General features: G+C 51.2%; 1 protein-coding gene across 2 annotated transcripts in view; it reads left to right on the top strand.

The window, feature by feature from the left end:
• The first annotated feature begins 14,984 nt into the window (after positions 1-14,984).
• Positions 14,985-20,469, top strand: part of ARHGAP26 (Rho GTPase activating protein 26) — a 577,725-nt gene continuing 572,240 nt past the window's right edge. Inside the window, exon 1 of one of the 2 annotated variants that reach the window (XM_075344594.1) lies at positions 14,985-15,460. In XM_075344594.1, coding sequence (XP_075200709.1) covers positions 15,307-15,460 — 154 coding nt within the window. In that variant the 5' untranslated portion in view covers positions 14,985-15,306. The remainder of the gene's footprint in view (positions 15,461-20,469) is intronic. The other variant, XM_075344593.1, reaches the window with a different exon arrangement.

Here is a 20,469-nt window from a genome sequence, read left to right as displayed (position 1 = left end):
AGGACGCAGAAAGCCTCTGTTCCCACAAGCTGATACGGCAAAATCTCAAGGGCTATCAATCATGCAATGTGTGCAGTTATGGTTTCTGCCCTTAGGTGAGTAACGGGGTATTTTCGCTTCTTTTCAAAGGTCTGTGGTAAGGGCAACTGAACGGAATGCTGGGACATCAAAGCTGATGTCGTTGATGATTGAGTTTGGCCAACATCAGGTTGGGAGAAGGAGGCATCAGCGCCACCTTCTTGCACACCAGTTTGGGAAGCAGGCAACCCAGGGAAAGTGGCAGCGTTTTGAATCTGGAAATCGTGTTTTTCACCTACAGCTGTCAACCACCCAGTGGTGTGCTTGACTAACATATGGTTTCTCATGCTGGAGGTGCCCAAGCTGGAAGTATTTTGCCTTTGCAAAGCTTGGTCTGGCAGATTTGACAAATGGCAACCGTTTGGTCCGAAGGACTCTTGGGAAAAAACTCCCACACAATCGCACCACGGACGTTTGGACTCTGAGATGGCTGAGGTGGTGCAAGGACCCTTGAACTCTGAGATGCCACAGGTGGTGGTGTCATGTGCACAGTTGATTGACCTCTGGCAGTGGTCGAAACCCTATGTCTTACAGCCTTTTTGCGGACTATGGGCACATGCTCCTCTGCACTGCTGCTCTCGCAATCCATGCCACCCGTCCATGTTGGATCAGTCACTTTATCATCGACCAGGTCGTTTTCAAATTCCTGAAGGTCAATATCTTTGGTAATGGAGGTTTCAGGCTGAACTAAGGGCAACTGTGTCTCATCATCCTCCAACACTTCCTCCTGATTGCCCAGCATGTCACGGCCAACAACATGGCTTTCTTCTGGCCTTGGGTGCTCAGGATCTGTGCATCACTGCACACCACGGCATCACCTGCGTTGGTGGTGTTGCGTGATGAGAGGCAAGAAAGGTCAAAGGGTCCCGTAAACAGTTCCTTAGAGTAACCTGCTTTGGTGTCATATGTTTCCTTAGAATACTGATGTTGTGAGGAAGGATGACCAGGCTGAGGATTCGATGGGCCAGCCTCTGGGCTACTCAAGTCTGTCTGTGTGGACCATTGGGATTTGCTACTCGACAAGTAACTGGAGGCATTTTCTGCTAGCCAACCTGTTACCTGTTCACACTGTTCAGTGCGCAAAAGTGCTTTCCCACGTGGACAAGAAAATTGGGATAGGAAGGTAAAAAGCAGGAACTTTTTTCTTTGGCTCGATCACACTGCTTGGGCGACAACCACTGTCACTACCACCTCGTCCATGGCCCTTACCCCCTCTTTTCCCCATTTTTTTAGTTTGATTATTGAAGGTGAATACTGTAATGTGACCTTTTCTACAGGCAGTGGAACAACACTTATGCCGAGTTGTTAAACTTGTGTTAATAGTTTCTCACAATAGCTGTTTCTGTAAGTCTAAAAACTAAAAGGTACCTTTATTGGACAAACTACCACTTGGAAGAGTCGACAAAGATGTTGTGAATCTCTTTCAGCCCCAAAAGAAAACAGGGTTTGACAAAACTTTTATTTTAGTATTGTTTTTTAGCACTCAGACTGTGTTTTAGTAAGAGCAAGGCACTAGGTAGGTTCTGTAAAATATGATGCCCCCAAAAGTATACAAGGTTGTTGCTATGAAGGTAAGGGCCTTGAGGCACAAGTAGTGCCCCTGACACCAAGTATTAATAAAAATTGGGTAACACTGAGACTGTGAATTGAGATGGTGGGTGACAGGCACTACACTACACCTAAACCCGTTGTTTTTACAATTTTGAGACCTTTTTTTTTGCAAGTTGTAATACCTATTGCTAGTATAACAGACACAAGGGATGTAGCAGTGCTGAGATTGTTGATTATTAGTAGCAGATGTAACTACAGCTTTAAATCTCTCCATGCCTTGTGCGTAAGCTCTCCCTAGCTGTCCCTATATCACACATTGCAGGAACAGACCGTATGCAGCACTAAGAGGATTTTTTTTGCAGCAGCAGTTTTATGATTTACACAGCTGCTAGCACACAGTGGACACTGTCTTCAGCCCTTAAAAGGACTATTTTGGATTCTGCAGCAGGAACATTATCTCATAGAACAAACTGCACTATCCCTATACCTGTTTTTAGGATTTACACAGTCGCTAACAATTAATACTAAATAGCTTCAGCCCTTAGAAGGACTAGTATTAGTTGGCTGGAAAAACGCTCTCCCGCACACAGTACAGTCTATCTACACTGGCAGCTCAGGAATGAATGCGGGCACACAAAATGGCGGCAGCCTTTTATAGCCTGTATGACGCTGTGTGGCCAAGCCAATCACAGTAACACCAAAACAAAGATGGATGCGGCCTTACTGTGAGGGCAACCACGTCAGATGAGTTCATTGGCTGGAAGAAGGCGCCAGGAAGTCTAGAAATAAAAATGAAAGTATCGGAGCGAATACCATATTAGCCGTCGGATAGCGAATACCCTATTATCCGTCGGATACCAAATAGTGGCGAATACATACATCGCTTATCCTTAATAAATATCTGTCATTTAGCTTCCATGCAGTGACTGTACTACATGGGGCCTATGTGCACTGCCTTGTGTGGCGTCCCGGTTTTCGGCACAATGCAGCCTTTCTATGAAGTGGTGCTGCTGCCACCAGCTGTATGCCTCATCATGTATGCCTCATCATGTGACGCCATGTCCCAGACCGCATTCTGTGGATTAAAGGCATCCTATCCTGTGCAGTGTCCTGGTCTCCGGGGTGATGTTGCGCTGCTATGACGTGGTGCCATAGTCTCCACCTCTTTGTAATGTGTGGGGACGTGGTGCCGCATCATGTGACACCGCCACATCCCTGTGACTAGAGATGAGTGGTTACGTCGAGGCTCGGTTCGTCAGCAGCAAACTAACCTAGCTCCACAGGCTCAAGCTTGACCCAAACCCCGGATCCAGTCACTGATTGGCAGTTTGAATCTCCACCCCCATACAGCCAGCCATAAGCAGATCACTTCCGGGGGAGGGTCAGCGGGCAATTTCAACCTTTTTTTTTGTTGCATACTACATGTGATCACACTGTTGTTACCATCAGTTGGCGCCATTCAAACACTGCAAGCGGCTCAGCACCAAGCGTATCTGAGCACAGCGTTGATTGCACGAGTTTTGTTTGCACATACAGCATCCGATTCCCAAACCCGAACCTTGATTTTTAAATTTCGTGTTCGGTTCGAAAATTGAACCTCAGGTTCATTCATCTCTACCCGTGACCTAGAAGTGCCAGCACCGGACTGACGGGCCCCCATTACACCCATGGCAGGGAGTAGCTCTATTGGTTGCCTGGGTATATATATGAGCCCAGCTCCTGACACAGGGGCATGACACTTTCCGATGAAGAAAATGTGAAACACGCATCAGGGGGCCTGGTAACTGTTGGTACTATGTTGTCGGGTAATGTAGTTTACATACAGGTAACTTTCTTGTGACTGACTTTGGCGGCAGAATTACACTAGTAAGGTCACTATCCTTTGCCCTGCGTTTGGACACTCTAATGAATTATATACTGCTTCTTGCGGCTTAGTCTGTACTGACCTTTCGTGATTATTGTATTGAGGTACTCAATCAGTGCACATCGCACTTTATTATAAAATACTTAAAATGCTTAAATTTTTTTGCACTTCGACATCTTTGCACTTTGCCTAAATGGTCTGACTACTGTAATTTGCACAGTATATTATTGGGTTATGATTTGCACTAGATACTTTTATCATTTAAGTGCTATTTGTGCTTTGCTGTTGATGTTTACAGTATATTCCCCTTACCAAGGTGTTTCTATCATGCATTCTGCACTTTCCGGTATAAGCATTTGTGGCGCCCTGGACAAGCCAGGTCGTCACATGTACTACACCAACACACCCCACACCCCGGTTAGGCACACCAAAGCCAAAACATAAAATCCTTGTTGCCTCCCTCCAGGGGCTGATGTCCACACCAGGGGGTGGGCCAGGCGGTTGGTCCCGCCCACCGAGGAGTTCACAGTCCTGGAGGCGGGAAAAGGAAGAGAGATTAGTTTGAGAGTTTGAAGTGGAAGGAAGGTAAGTGGTAGTGGAGCAGACAGAAAGCGGTCCGGGTGTGTGGCCCGGACGGTACAGCAAGGTTGGCAGACGGTGGTGACCGTCTGCAGGAGAGGCCGATTGGAGTGAGCTGTAAGGACCGTGGACGGGAGGTGGCCCGGCGGTACCGGACCGGTGAACAAAGAGAAGCCAGCACCATCTGGCAGGGCTTACGGACCCCGACAAGGCTAGGAGTCGCCGTTGAATTTGTCAAATCCGTTAGCGAAGGGAACCTCCGGGGTTTCCCAGCAGTCAAGTCCCGATAGAAGGCGACAGCTCAAACTGTGAAGGGAAACACAGTCACCGCCAAGGCTAAAGTTCCCAGGGCAAGAGCCTGCGGGCAAAAGGGGCTCCTTCAGCACCATCCAAGCTGGGGAGCGGGTTACCGGTGGGAACCCATTGGAACCGTACACACTACACAGGTGCAGGGAAAGGCAGTCACCATCAACCTGCCGGGAGGAGAAACACCGCAGCCGTCTGTGGGACCCGTCCATCCAGCCTTTTGTTTTACCGGAGACTGTGTATTCGTTACTGGCTGAGTGAGTACCACCGTGCCGTGCGGCACAGCACTGCCCCCGCGACCCTGCACCTCACCAGGCCCCGTAACCCGCCTGCCAAACATCCCTACCTACCTCACCGGGCCCCGGGACAACCAACCCCCAACCCACGGAGGGGAGAACCAACATCCAAGCTGCTCCCTGTCATCGCTCCCGGGATCCCCGTCCAGAGCAGCTGTGGTGTCACCAATCTCACCACAACCGTGGGTGGCGTCATGGACAATATCCCTAACCCAAACCACCCCCCTTTCACTCACGGGCGAGGAACGCCGCTCGAGTCCCCGGGATCCGGCCCACCGCTCAAGCCACCACCGAGCAGCAGCAGCAGCAGTAGCCGGACCCGAGCAGTGGGTGAGCGCAGCGTCCCCTCCTCCGCCCGCGACACAATGCTTACAAAAAGGTTTTTGTAATACCTTTATAGTATTAGGGTATATCTACATGCTGCATTTTTGGTTTGACAACAAAACTGCACCCTCTGGCAGACTTTGACAACTGTAAACACTGCGTTTGAAAAAAAAAACCCCGTGATAAAACGCATCCAGTTTTGCCATGTTTTTCTGCGTTTTGAAAAAAAAATGACACGGGGTCCCCCCCATTTTTCTAAATCCAGCCAAGGTACAGCAGACAACTGGGGGCTGATATTAGGGTGGGAAGGGCAATGGTTATTTGGCGCTTTTCAGCCTAACAATAGCAGTCCACAGCTGCCCCAGAAGTAGCGCATCCATAAGATGCGCCAATACTGACGCTGGACCCAGCTCTTCCCATTGCCCTGGTGCAGTGGCAATCAGGGTAAAAAGGAGTTAATGGCAACCTACTACTGCCACTAAGTCCTACATTAGGGATGGCAGTTGTCTATAAGACGCCGCCCCCATCACTAATCTGTAAGTGAAAGTAAATAAACACAAACCCCCAAAAATCCTTTATTTGAAATAAAATACAAAAAGCCCCCTCTTTCTCCATTTTATTAACCCCCAAACACCCCTGCAGATCCGATGTAATCCACACGAGGTTCCATGGCGATTCAGCTCTGCTACATCCCTATCCTGTCACAGTGAGCATCATAGAACATGATTGCCCACTGTAAGCTCCAAGCAGCAAGTGAAGTCAGCCGAGCGATAAGCGGTGACGTCACTCAGGTGATTTGCGGTCACAGTGGGAGTCCATATGTCCTTGAGTCCGCAACTGAAGTGAGCCGCAGGTGGAGGACTCACCTGAGTAATGTCACCGCTGATTGCGCATTTAACTTCAGTCACAGCCTGAACCTCAAAGCGGGCAGTCTTGTTCTATGGCACTCGCTGTGAGTGTCAGATGTAGCAGTGCTGGAAGCAGGGCTTAGAGTCGGAGTCGTGGAGTCGGAGTTCATTTTGGTCGGAGTCGATATAAAATGGACCGACTCCTAAAATATATAATAAATTATAATAATATAATCTAAATAAATTTTCATAGGAATTTGGGAAAGTTATGAAATGTCCTATAAATGGCTGTTCTATTCCTGATCTAAGGCTACATTCACACACAGTATTTTTGCTGCGTTTTTTGAGGATACGTTTTTCTGCTGCAAAAGCAGATCAGCTTTTTAAAAAAACGCATCACCTGAAAGGTTTTTGAGCTCATAGATATTGTTTTCAATAGTAAAACAGATTAGAAAAACGCCACACAAACTGACATGCTCATTCTTTGTGAGGATCTGTTTTTGAGCCCAAAAACGGATCCTCAAAACGATTTGTCTGAATGTCATATCTTGAAACCCATTGCCTTTGCTGGGATGCCCAGAGTCAATGCATTTCACTGAACTATTTTGCCATCAATGTTCGATATGTTTGTGACAACAAAGAAATTGTTATCAAGACACTGGCAGTAAAAGATACTAAAACTCATCACACTATTCAGTTTCTCCAGGCCTTAGTGGAAAAAGTTCTGTAAGAATACAAACTCAAAAAAGAACAGGTTCCTGCTATTGTAAAGGACAATGCTTCAAACATAAGTATAATTAAACTGATGAATGAGAGTAATGAACAACAGCTAGAAGAAAATTTAAGATTCAGTATGTTTGAGATGGAGCCACAGTGCTGTTCATCTAACTGAGGAACAAACAGATATTACAACAGAAGAACAGCAAAATGATACTTTAGGATTAGATGATCTTGTTGATGCTGCTTCAAAACACTTTCATATTCATCACATGTGCTGTGTTGTACACATGCTGCAGCTGGCAATAAGAGATAGTCTGCAAGAGGGACATGCTGGAAATCTGATTGGAAATGTGAGGAAATTGGTTATTGCCGCTAGAACCCCTAAAATTGATTCCATCTTGAAGAGATGTGCTGGGAAAGGGGCAATTGTCGATCAAGCCACTTGGTGGGGAAGCACTTATTTAATGATTGAGCGATTGCTTGAACTAAAACTATTTCTTATGGATATGGCGAACCCTAAGGTAACCCTAAATTAAGGTCAATGGACACAGGTGGCTGAATTGTAGAAATTGCTTAATCACGCATTTACCGTGACTGAAAAATTACAAGCTGAGGATTTAACTCCTGGCATTTTCATAAGCGAGTGGAAGAACTTGCTATTTTGCCTGTCCCAAAGAGGAAGTTTAATCGCAGATGGCATTTCTGGTTCAATGAAATGGAGAGACACAAATATTGGAAAATAAAATTCTTCTGGCAGCTGTTTATGTGGACCCAAGTCATCGTATACTGCTTGATGATCAACAGCTTACTAAAGGAAAAGAAGCTCTAACTGAGGTAGCAGTTAGGATGAGTGGCCTACAGGACTGCCAGGCGCAAGAGGACTTGGGTCCTTACAGTGCTACTGCTGCCATATCTTCATCATATGAGAAGTTTAACTTTGACAAGTATTTGGATGACATGGAGCAGCTGCAAGGAAAAAGATTTCACTCCGTCTCCTATAGCAGCAGATTGACCAGATTTCAGCAACATTTTTCACTTGCCCTAAAAGAAATAGAAAAATTCCACCGTTGATCAAAACTGACTGTGCATGAAGCAATTCCTTCATACCCGGAAATTGTTAGAGATGTTGCCCATGTGGTTACAGCTTTTGTCGCCAACCCAAGTTAGTGTAGAGAGGTTGTTCTCTAGCCTTAAACTTATTAGGTCAGATCTGAAGTCATCTATCAAGGAGGATCTGATGGAGGCAATTCTATTTCTTAGAACAAATTTACAGATGCACTGCACAAACATTATTTAGTATGGTTTTTATTAAAACCGTTTTTTGCCACTAACAGTTTATTACACAGTGTATATATATATATATATATATATATATATATATATATATATACTAGAAGGTGGCCCGATTCTATGCATCGGGTATTCTAGAATTTACGTATTGTGTAGTTCATGTATGATTTTTGTTATATATATATATAGATGTTGTTGTGTGTAGTTACCAAGTGTTTGTGTAGGGCGCTGTACATGTTCTGGGTGTTGTCTGGGTGTGATGGGGGGTGAGAGCGGTGTTGTTTGTGTGTTGTGTTGTTTGTGGAGCGCTGTGTGTCTGTAGCGTTGTGTGTGTGTTGCGCGGTTTGTGTGTGTGGTGTGTTTTGGGGGGAGGTATGTTTTGTGCAATGTGTGTGTTGTGCGGTATGTGCGTATATTTGTGTGTGCAGCGTTGTCTGTGTGTGTGGGTGTCTGTATAGGGCAGTTGTTTGTGGTTCCCAGTGTGTGTGTGTGTGGTGTGTTGTGTGTGTGTGTGTGTTGGGGGGAGGTGTGCACTTCCCATCGTGCTCCATCCCCCATGCAGCGCACTCCCTATCGTGCTCCATCCCCTATTCTGCGCACCCCCCATCGTGCTCCATCTCCCATCCTGCGCACTCCCAAACGTGCTCCATCCGCCATGCAGCGGACTCCCCATCGTGCTCCATCCCCCATGCTGCGCACTCCCAAACGTGCTCCATTCGCCATGCTGCGCACTCCCCATCGTGCTCCATCCCCCATGCTGCGCACTCCCAAAGGTGCTCCATCCGCCATGCTGCGCACTCCCAAACGTGCTCCATCCGCCATGCTGCGCACTCCCAAACGTGCTCCATCCGCCATACTCCGCACTCCCCATCGTGCTCCATCCACCATGGAGCGCACTCCCCATCGTGCTCCATCCCCCATGCTGCGCACTCCCAAACGTGCTCCATCCGCCATGCTGCGCACTCCCCATCGTGCTCCATCTCCCATGCTGCGCACTCCCAAACGTGCTCCATCCGCCATGCTGCGCACTCCTAAACGTGCTCCATCCGCCATGCTGCGCACTCCCAAACGTGCTCCATCCGCCATACTCCGCACTCCCCATCGTGCTCCATCCCCCATGCAGCGTACTCCCCATCGTGCTCCATCCCCTATGCTGCGCACCCCCCATCGTGCTCCATCTCCCATGCTGCGCACTCCCAAACGTGCTCCATCCGCCATGCTGCGCACTCCCAAACGTGCTCCATCCGCCATACTCCGCACTCCCCATCGTGCTGCATCCCCCATGCTGCGCACTCCCAAACGTGCTCCATCCGCCATGCTGCGCACTCCCAAACGTGCTCCATCCCCTATGCTGCGCACCACCCCATCGTGCTCCATCTCCCATCCTGCGCACTCCCAAACGTGCTCCATCCGCCATGCTGCGCACTCCCAAACGTGCTCCATCCGCAATGCTGCGCACTCCCAAACGTGCTCCATCCGCCATGCTGCGCACTCCCAAACGTGCTCCATCCGCCATGCTGCGCACTCCCAAACGTGCTCCATCCGCCATGCTGCGCACTCCCAAACGTGCTCCATCCGCCATGCTGCGCACTCCCAAACGTGCTCCATCCACCATGCTGCGCACTCCCAAACGTGCTCCATCCGCCATGCTGCGCACTCCCAAAAGTGCTCCATCCGCCATGCTGCGCACTCCCAAACGTGCTCCCTCCGCCATGCTGCGCCAGCATCAGCCTCTCTACCCGCAGCATCAGCCTCTCTGCCCGCTGCATCAGCCTCTCTCCTCCCAGCATCAGCCTCTCTACCCGCAGCATCAGCCTCTCTGTCCCCAGCATCAGCCTCTCTCATCCCAGCATCAGCCTCTCTGTCCCAAGCATCAGCCTCTCTCCCCGCAGCATCAGCCTCTCTGTCCCCAGCATCAGCCTCTCTGTCCCCAGCATCAGCCTCTCTGTCCCCAGCATCAGCCTCTCTGTCCCCAGCATCAGCCTCTCTGTCCCCAGCATCAGCCTCTCTCATCCCAGCATCAGCCTCTCTGTCCCCAGCATCAGCCTCTCTCATCCCAGCATCAGCCTCTCTGTCCCCAGCATCAGCCTCTCTGTCCCCAGCATCAGCCTCTCTCATCCCAGCATCAGCCTCTCTGTCCCCAGCATCAGCCTCTCTGTCCCCAGCATCAGCCTCTCTCATCCCAGCATCAGCCTCTCTCATCCCAGCATCAGCCTCTCTGTCCCCAGCATCAGCCTCTCTGTCCCCAGCATCAGTCTCCCCATCCCAGCCTTCCCCAGGATCAGCATCTCTCCTCCCAGCCTCCTCCAGCACGCCACGCTCCTCTGCCGACACTCACAGATCCGATCGCATACACTCACACACACACACCCGATCGCATACACTCACACACACCCGATCGCATACACTCACACACACCCGATCGCATACACTCACACACACCCGATCGTATACACTCACACACACCCGATCGCATACACTCACGCACACACACACTGACGATATTGCACATACGCGCTCATACTCACAACTTCCGGAGATACCACATGCTTCTGGCCATGTGATCCTCCGGCAGGTCCTGGAAGGTCACAACAGCACAGTATCGAGGCCGAGAAGCAAGCGATATCGCCGGATGCTGTGAGTGTGTGGATGCGATGTGTGTGTGAGGTGTGTGTGAGTTGTTTGTGAGAGTGAGTGTGATCTGATGTGTGTGTGTGTGTGTGCTGTTATGTGTGTGCGTGTGGATCTTCCGCCGCTGCAGGACCTTGATGTGCTGGTAACTATGCTAGCATGGTTACCAGCTGGTAACTATGCTAGCATGGTTACCAACGTATCCCGTCCCCCGCTCGCTCGGGAGCCCACACCAGCATACGGCGGCAAGGCCAGCAATGCGAGGGTCAGTGTCGGCTGGGTTGGCGGCGTACGCTGATGTGGGCTCCCGTTGGGGGGGGGGGGAGTACAGTACTCACCTGGGAGTTGTGGCTCCGTGACCGTGTCAGTTCGTGGAATGCGCGGGGGGGCGGGGCCAGAGCTAGCGTGCATTGCGTGAGGGGGGCGGGGCGTGGCCGAGTTGCCAATGCCTGCAGGGTGCCGGGGCGAGAGGCCAATCTGTGGGGGGGCGGAGCCTGGGTGAGCGGCTGGCCAATCCGTGTGGGGGCGCAGCCTGGGCGAGCGGCCAATCCGTGTGGGGGGGCGGGGCCATGGCAAGCCCAGCGGCCAATCAGCTTTGTGTCACCGTAAGGACACAATGTCACCGTAAGGACACAATTTTGGAGCATGACAGACAGACAGACAGACAGACAGAATAAGGCAATTATATATATAGATATATATCTCAGTGTATGTATGTGTGTACATATGTGTGTGTGTATATCCGCTAAAGGAATCCGCACCGTTGCATTTACAATCACGAAATTTTACACAGACGCCTGATGTGACCCAGGGAACGTCATAGACTATGTTTTTACGGGAAAATTTAACCCCGCGCTTTACAGTTATTCACCAAAATCCTACCTCCATTTAACTGCATAGAGGTGGGAGCTATTGGCTATTAATAGCAACTATCAGTGGTTACTATAGGAACAAAATAAACTGTTAGTATAAGTTAAAATGGTGAAAGAGGGTGCTTTTTTGTCTTTTATTTTAAATAAAGGATTTTTTGGTGTTTGTATTTACTTTCACTTACAGATTAGTGATGAGGGGGTGTCTAATAGACGTCTGCCATGACTAATCTAGGACTTAGTGGCAACTACGGGCTGCCATTAACTCATTACCCCGATTGCCACCGTACTAGGGCAATCGGGAAGACCTGGATAAAGTTCTGGGATTGTCGCATCTAATGGATGCAGCAATTCCGGGCAGCTGCTGGCTAATATTTTTAGGCTGAGGAGAGTCTAATAACAATAGGACTCCCCTGAGAATACCAGCCCCCAGCTATGGGGCTTTATCTTGGCTGGGTATCAAAATTGGGACCACATGCCGTTTTTTTATTTTATTTATTTTACTGTACGATATAGAACCCTCCCACTAGCGTCTGTGATTGGTTTCAGTCAGACAGCTGTCACTGTGGGGGCGCGTCTAACTGCAACTAATCACAGACGCCAGTGGGTGAGGGAAGCAGTGAATATGTATGAGCCTAATGAGCGGCTCCGAAAGAAGAATGAGAGGCTGCAGGAGCAGTGTGACAAAAAACTGCAACGTGCGTATGGAAATTCTAATTTCTCATAGACTTTGCTGATTAAGCAAAAACAACATATGTGCTGCCCCCGTGTCAGCTGCTCGGATCCGGATCCGCGGTGGCTCGAGGGGCGTCCGGACCCCGGGGTTGTGCGGCCACTCAAATGAAGGGGGGTTATTTACAGGGGATTGTATATTTAGAGTTCGTGACGCCACACGTGGTATGTGATAATGTGGAGTACCACCGCTGCAGTTGGGAGTACCCGGGGGCGATGGAGTGGGGCAGCAAGGTGTTGGAACCCTCCACGGGTAGGGGGGATGCCCCGGGGCTCGGTGATGGTGTTTGGGTAGTTCCATTGGGTGTGAAGGGGTCACTTGCGTACTCACTCAGTCCATAAAGCTGACACCGACAACTGAATAAACCAAAGTTCTGGATACCGCTGCCGCTGAGGGGAGCTAGTTTGGGTCCTGTCCCTGATGGTGCTGTGTGACCTACCTCCTGGCACTTAGTTCACTTCTTGGTTGGGTCCCGCTCCCCACTATGGCTAACTGCGGGAGCTTGCTCTCAGGGTTTACACTTGGGATTTTCTGGACTGTGTTAGTGGAAAGTCCTATCCCCTCGTTGCGCTAGTACCCCGATTTTGGAGCAGGTGGAGGACGGATCTTGAAGGCTCCGTTTTTGTCGGGTAAATTGTCAGGTTGCCTGAAGCTACTCCCTGACCTAGGGTCCCCGTACCCCGTCGTGCCCTTGTCCCAGCCCGGTGATGGTACAAGGCCGCCGGCTGTCCTACTTGACAGTTCCGTGCCCCTTGTCTTGATCCCCTGCGATCGGTGGTCCAGCTCCTACTAGGCCCAGACCACCATCTGCCACCTAGTTGCTTCCAAGGAGCCCTGCTCCTGACCTCCTTCACTTCACTCTTCACTCTCCAACTCACAACTCTGACACTCTTGACCTCCCCTTACCTACCCCCCAAGTGGCGACCCTATTCCACTCAGGCCGTCCACTGGTGTGTCTGGTGGGTGTGGTGCAGAGTGTACCTAGGATTTTGATTAGCTCACGTAGGCAACACCATGTAGTTGGGGACCCATAACCAAAGAGGAGGTGGATATTGCACAGAAGGGCAGATTGCACAATACCCTGTGACGACCTGATAGTCCAGGGCGTCACACATACATTTTGTCATTGACACAGTGCAGTGTCGTGACAAAAACGAGAAAAAAAAAAAACCCTGCGACATGCGCATGAGGCCTTAGACACTTTGCTGCTAGATTAGTTATATATACTTTGTTGCTCCTTGTGACTCATCATTGTATACCACTATACTGTATATCAGGCTAGGAGCGCAGCATTCAGCTCATGATTCTACCAGCAGATTCTCTGTGGCTCTGAATTTGTTGTTTCCTCCTACTTTTCTGTTTATTAAATAAAGCATTGATGTTTATACACAAAGCAAACCTTGTGTTCTTATCACTTTGCTGTGGGGATCGCCCAATTTCTTTTGGGGGTCTGTGATTCCTGTACCCCACCCCTCAGTTGCAGGTTTGGGGGTCTATGATTCCTGTACCACACCCCTCGGTTGCTGGTTATGGGGTCTATGATTCCTGTACTCCGCCCCTCGGTTGCTGGTTTGGGGCTCTGTGATTCCTCCACCCCTTGGTTGCTGGTTTGGGGCTCTGTGATTCCTCCACCCCTCGGTTGCTGGTTTGGGGGTCTGTGATTCCTGTACCCCACCCCTCAGTTGCAGGTTTGGGGGTCTATGATTCCTGTACCACACCCCTCGGTTGATGGTTATGGGGTCTGTGATTCCTGTACTCCGCCCCTCGGTTGCTGGTTTGGGGGGTCTGTGATTCCTGTACTCCACCCCTCGGTTGCTGGTTTGGGGGTCTGTGATTCCTGTACCCCACCCCTCGGTTGCAGGTTTGGGGGGTCTGTGATACCTGTTCTCCACCCCTCGGTTGCTGGTTTGGGGGTCTTTGATATCTGTACTCCACCCCTCGGTTGCAGGTTTGGGGGTCTGTGATTCCTGTACCCCACCCCTCGGTTGCAGGTTTGGGGGGGTCTGTGATACCTGTACTCCACCCCTCAGTTGCTGGTTTGGGGGTCTGTGATACCTGTACTCCACCCCTCGGTTGCAGGTTTGGGGGTCTGTGATTCCTGTACCCCACCCCTCGGTTGCAGGTTTGGGGGTCTATGATTCCTGTACCACACCCCTCGGTTGCTGGTTATGGGGTCTGTGATTCCTGTACTCCGCCCCTCGGTTGCTGGTTTGGGGGGTCTGTGATTCCGGTACCCCACCCCTCGGTTGCTGGTTTGGGGGTCTATGATTCCTGTACTTTGCCCCTCGGTTGCTGGTTTGGGGGGGGTCTGTGATTCCGGTACCCCACCCCTCGGTTGTTGGTTTGGGGGGGGTCTATTTTTCCTGTACTCCACCCTTCGGTTGCTGGTTTGCGGCTCTGTGATTCCTCCACCTACCTCAGTTGCTGGTTTGGGGGTCTGTGATTCCTCCACCCCTCAGTTGCTGGTTTGGGGGTCTGTGATTCCTCCACCCCTCAGTTGCTGGTTTGGGGGTCTGTGATTCCTCCACCCCTCAGTTGCTGGTTTGGGGGTCTGTGATTCCTCCACCCCTCGGTTGCTGGTTTGGGGGTCTGTGATACCTGTACCCCACCCCTCGGTTGCTGGTTTGGGGCAGCTTGCTTCCCAGGGGTCTAGATATGTATCAGAGACGAAGTCTCCTGCTTCTAATGTGCAAATATCTGCGAGATCAAATAACAGCACGAATAACAGAAAAGAAATGGAGCTAAGTGCGGGATTCCTTTCCGCCGTTAGGCACCTCCCTGGCTGCCCACCTGAGCCGTGACCGGCACCACGGAGCGCCCGGCCAGGAGTGGCCCGGAGAGAGCCGACAGGTGCCCTCCTCGGGGGGTGTGCCGCTATCAGGGCAGAGGGCGGTGCAGGGGCGGGTCTGGGCCGAGCTCGCTGGGAGGTGGCGGCCAGTGGCCATGAGATCACACGGCCTTATCTGAGAGGCCCCATCTACTTGTCGCTTCCTCCAGCACGGTGCGGGGAGCCGGATGCCATCAGTGCCGGGTTCCCTCCGCACACGCCCGCCAAAGCCTGAGCGCCGCCCTGCGCACGGAAACTTTCAATGACTGCAGCTCCCAGGCTGCGCTGCCGGCATGTCCTGAGCCCCGGGGCAGCTCTCCGGCACGGCTCCTGCACCGCTCTGCGCTGCTAGTTGCCCGCTCTGGTCGCTGCTGCTCAGTGAGGCGGAAGATGGGGCTGCCCCCTCTGGAGTTCACTGATTGTTACTTGGACAGCCCGCAATTCCGGGAGAGGCTGAAATCCCACGAAACCGAGCTGGACAAGACCAACAAGTTCATCAAAGAGCTGATCAAGGATGGCAAGTCCCTGGTGGCCGCGCATAAAAGTAAGTGCCCCCCGGCATGTAATGCAGGAGCTGTCAGGTGTGGTGTGCCCCCCGGCATGTAATGCAGGAGCTGTCAGTGTGTGGTGTGCCCCCCGGCATGTAATGCAGGAGCTGTCAGTGTGTGGTGTGCCCCCCGGCATGTAATGCAGGAGCTGTCAGTGTGTGGTGTGCCCCCCGGCATGTAATGCAGGAGCTGTCAGGTGTGGTGTGCCCCCCGGCATGTAATGCAGGAGCTGTCAGGTGTGGTGTGCCCCCCGGCATGTAATGCAGGAGCTGTCAGGTGTGGTGTGCCCCCCGGCATGTAATGCAGGAGCTGTCAGGTGTGGTGTGCCCCCCGGCATGTAATGCAGGAGCTGTCAGGTGTGGTGTGCCCCCCGGCATGTAATGCAGGAGCTGTCAGTGTGTGGTGTGCCCCCCCTGGCATGTAATGCAGGAGCTGTCAGGTGTGGTGTGCCCCCCCTGGCATGTAATGCAGGAGCTGTCAGGTGTGGTGTGCCCCCCCTGGCATGTAATGCAGGAGCTGTCAGGTGTGGTGTGCCCCCCCTGGCATGTAATGCAGGAGCTGTCAGGTGTGGTGTGCCCCCCGGCATGTAATGCAGGAGCTGTCAGTGTGTGGTGTGCCCCCCGGCATGTAATGCAGGAGCTGTCAGGTGTGGTGTGCCCCCCGGCATGTAATGCAGGAGCTGTCAGGTGTGGTGTGCCCCCCGGCATGTAATGCAGGAGCTGTCAGGTGTGGTGTGCCCCCCGGCATGTAATGCAGGAGCTGTCAGGTGTGGTGTGCCCCCCCTGGCATGTAATGCAGGAGCTGTCAGGTGTGGTGTGCCCCCCGGCATGTAATGCAGGAGCTGTCAGGTGTGGTGTGCCCCCCGGCATGTAATGCAGGAGCTGTCAGTGTGTGGTGTGCCCCCCCGGCATGTAATGCAGGAGCTGTCAGGTGTGGTGTGCCCCCCGGCATGTAATGCAGGAGCTGTCAGTGTGTGGTGTGCCCCCCGGCATGTAATGCAGGAGCTGTCAGGTGTGGTGTGCCCCCCCGGCATGTAATGCAGGAGCTGTCAGGTGTGGTGTGCCCCCCCTGGCATGTAATGCAGGAGCTGTCAGTGTGTGGTGTGCCCCCCGGCATGTAATGCAGGAGCTGTCAGGTGTGGTGTGCCCCCGCCCCCGCCATGTACTGTGTAATGCAGGAGCTGTCAGTGTGTGGTGTGCCCCCCCCGCCATGTACTGTGTAATGCAGGAGCTTTCAGTGTGTGGTGTGCCCCCCCCCCCCGCCATGTACTGTGTAATGCAGGAGCTTTCAGTGTGTGGTGTGCCCCCCCCCCCCCCCGCCATGTACTGTGTAATGCAGGAGCTGTCAGGTGTGGTGTGCCCCCCTCCGCCATGGACTGTGTAATGCAGGAGCTGTCAGTGTGTGGTGTGCCCCCCCCCACCATGTACTGTGTAATGCAGGAGCTGTCAGTGTGTGGTGTGCCCCCCCCACCATGTACTGTGTAATGCAGGAGCTGTCAGTGTGTGGTGTGCCCCCCCCACCATGTACTGTGTAATGCAGGAGCTGTCAGTGTGTGGTGTGCCCCCCCCACCATGTACTGTGTAATGCAGGAGCTGTCAGTGTGTGGTGTGCCCCCCCACCATGTACTGTGTAATGCAGGAGCTGTCAGTGTGTGGTGTGGCCCCACCATGTACTGTGTAATGCAGGAGCTGTCAGTGTGTGGTGTGGCCCCACCATGTACTGTGTAATGCAGGAGCTGTCAGTGTGTGGTGTGGCCCCGCCATGTACTGTGTAATGCAGGAGCTGTCAGTGTGTGGTGTGGCCCCACCATGTACTGTGTAATGCAGGAGCTGTCAGTGTGTGGTGTGGCCCCACCATGTACTGTGTAATGCAGCAGCTGTCAGTGTGAGGGGTACCTGCCATCCTCTGCACTACCCACTATATACCGTACTTCTGTAGATCCAGCTGGGGGTACCTGCCATCCTCTACATTATGGGCACTACCCAGTATATATTGTGACTGTCTATATACTGTCATTGCCTCTGGAGCTGTGACTCAGATGTCTGGTGCTGCATGGATCCAAGGTGCCACTATCTGCAGTCATTCAGCACACTGTGCCACCCATGCAGATAGTGGTGATGTCCTGGGTAAATCGGTGCCACTGTGTCTTTAGTGTGCACTGGCATGTGATCTATATTAGTGGCATTGGTGGCCACTCCACTTGACCCCTGCACCTTGTTTTACCAGGACCCGAGAACAGTTCTTCATAGACCGCTAGGGAGGAACACCCACTCTTGTTTATTTGGGATTATTATTGCCTATCGTTGCCAGATCCCACCGCTGACCCCTTCACGTGGCAGATTCGTGGACTTCTGAAGGTTAAATGGCTGCAATGTTTCTGAAGCAGATTGTGTAGACATGAGCCAAGGGATGTTCAGTAATGTGGGAACTATGTTTATCTCCGAGCCTGAAACGCCCACGTATCCAATTCAGATTTTCTTTTTTGTATCTGTAAAACAAAGCAGAGGATAATGGGGGTGGAATTAAAGTGGTACTCCACTCCTCATCCCCTCTATCTCCTCATTTTCCAGCATGTTTCCTTATAATGCTGTGTTGCCGTTCCTGTTATTCTTCCTACAGTTGCAGAGTTATTTGACAGCTGGGTGTTACCTATTTTGGGGGGTGTCAGTGTCTCAGCACTGATTGGGCATTGTGAGTGCATAAACACACCCAACAGGTACTGTCCATCTGCCATATTCTTATTTAGGGCAAATTGATGTTGAAGGAGCAGGGCCGCTCAGACGTGCCTTCTATTAGTCATGCAGGAGAGCTGCCCCTTGGAGGATGGAGATAATTATCAGTACACTTTACAGAAAGCTTATTGACCTTGATCTTTGGATCCTTTCACTTTGGCATCTTTTATTCAAGAGTAGAAAGTAAATTCCAGCTGACTATGGGGCACTCTGCAGTGGAAACCTCACCTTCAGGCCCCGTTACACACAGCGATATTGTTAACGATATCGCTAGCGAGCGTACCCACCCCCGTCGTTTGTGCCCGTGGTGCACAAAATCGTTTGGAGCCGTCACACGGACTTACCTGCCTAGCGACATTGCTATTGCCGCGAACCGCCTCCTTTCTAAGGGGGCGGTTCGAGCGGCGTCACAGCGGCGTCAATAAGTGGCCACCCAATAGAAGCGGAGGGGCAGAGATGAGCGGCAGTAACATGCCGCCCACCTCCTTCCTTCCTCATTGCCGGCGGCCGCAGGTAAGCTGTAGTTCGTCGTTGCCGAGGTGTCACGCATAGCGATTATGCTGCCTTGGGAATGACAAACAACCTGCGACCTCAACAATCAACGGTATTTTGAAAGTGAACGACGTGTCAACGATGGACGATAAGGTGAGTATTTTTTATTGTTACCGGCCGTTCGTTGGTGTCACACGCAATGACGTCGCTAACGATGCCGTATGTGCGTCACGGAATCTGTGACCCCGGTGATATATCATTTTATAAGTCGTTGCATGTGACGGGGCCTTTAGGCTCATAATGACTTGGAATCTTTGAAGCCTTATGGTCTTTCATGTTGAGCAGATTAATAACAGGCTTCTTCCCATGTTATGGCTGACGGCTGATCTTCAGGAAAGCTACTGGTTCTGAGAATGGAATGGACTGGGTCTCCATGACCTTCACTGTTTTCTTATTGCACACCTATACTGTACCATTGTCAAGAGAAATGCAGATCTGGCCTAGTGGAGAACTCACATTCTGAGATGGCCATTAAACCATCTCACTAAAGCTTAGACCATTAGACCATAGGTGGTAAGAACCCAACCGGAGTTTAGGACTACCAAGAGTTTAGTGCTGCGGCTAGGTCTGGATTCTGCATGCTGTGATGCACTGTCCAACTGACTATTTTTTATTTTTATTTTTTTTCAATAACTGGCAGTTAAGGAAAAATTAGTACTGTTTACCCATTAAAAAAAGGTATTGGTCATGTTGTGCAAACATACTGATAGGGAATTTCGACTGTGAGCGAGCGTGCGTGCGTGTGTGTGTGTGTGTGTGTGTGTGTGTGTGTGTGTGTGGCGCTATGGAATTAACAGCGCTATATAAGTGAGTAAATATTATTTATTTTTAACTGGCAGATGAAAATCCAAATGTAGTTCAGTCCAATAATAGTCTAGATCTGTGGCCAAACCAAGATCGGCCCTCCAACCAATTAGAATGTGATGATGATACCTCTGGAGGGCTAAGTATTGGAGGCACTTGCTGCTGGGAGCATGCTGCCTAATCTCTCATTGAAAAGACTGGCTTTTACAACCTCCGTCCCCAGTAGCCAAACAGTTACAATTAGTGATGAGCGAGCACTACCATGCTCGGGTGCTTGTTACTCGTAATCTTCTGGAAAAATGTTTGAATTTCCCATTGACTTCCATTATACTCGGTACACAAGTTGTGCCCATCCCAGGCACCAACTGCTCGTTATGAATACTGAGCACCAGAATATGGTAGTGCCCACTCATCACTAGTTACTAGTACTGAGCACCGGAGCATGGTAGTGCTCGCCCATCACTAGATACTAGTACCCAAACATGGTAGTGTCCGCTCATCACTAGTTACTAGTACTGAGCACCCGAGCATGGTAGTGCTCGCTCATCACTAGTTACTAGTACTGAGCACCTGGGCATGGTAGTGCTTGCTCATCACTAGTTACTAGTACTGAGCACCCGAGCATGGTAGTGCCCGCTCATCACTAGTTACTAGTACTGAGCACCGGAGCATGGTAGTGCTCGCCCATCACTAGATACTAGTACCCAAACATGGTAGTGTCCGCTCATCACTAGTTACTAGTACTGAGCACCCGAGCATGGTAGTGCTCGCTCATCACTAGTTACTAGTACTGAGCACCTGGGCATGGTAGTGCTTGCTCATCACTAGTTACTAGTACTGAGCACCCGAGCATGGTAGTGCCCGCTCATCACTAGTTACTAGTACTGAGCACCCGAGCATGGTAGTGCTCGCTCATC

Source organism: Anomaloglossus baeobatrachus, chromosome 4 (assembly GCF_048569485.1).
Source record: "Anomaloglossus baeobatrachus isolate aAnoBae1 chromosome 4, aAnoBae1.hap1, whole genome shotgun sequence".
Lineage (NCBI taxonomy): Eukaryota > Metazoa > Chordata > Amphibia > Anura > Aromobatidae > Anomaloglossus > Anomaloglossus baeobatrachus.
The sequence above is the reverse complement of the archived record's forward strand: the minus strand, read 5'-3'. Positions and strand labels throughout refer to the sequence as shown.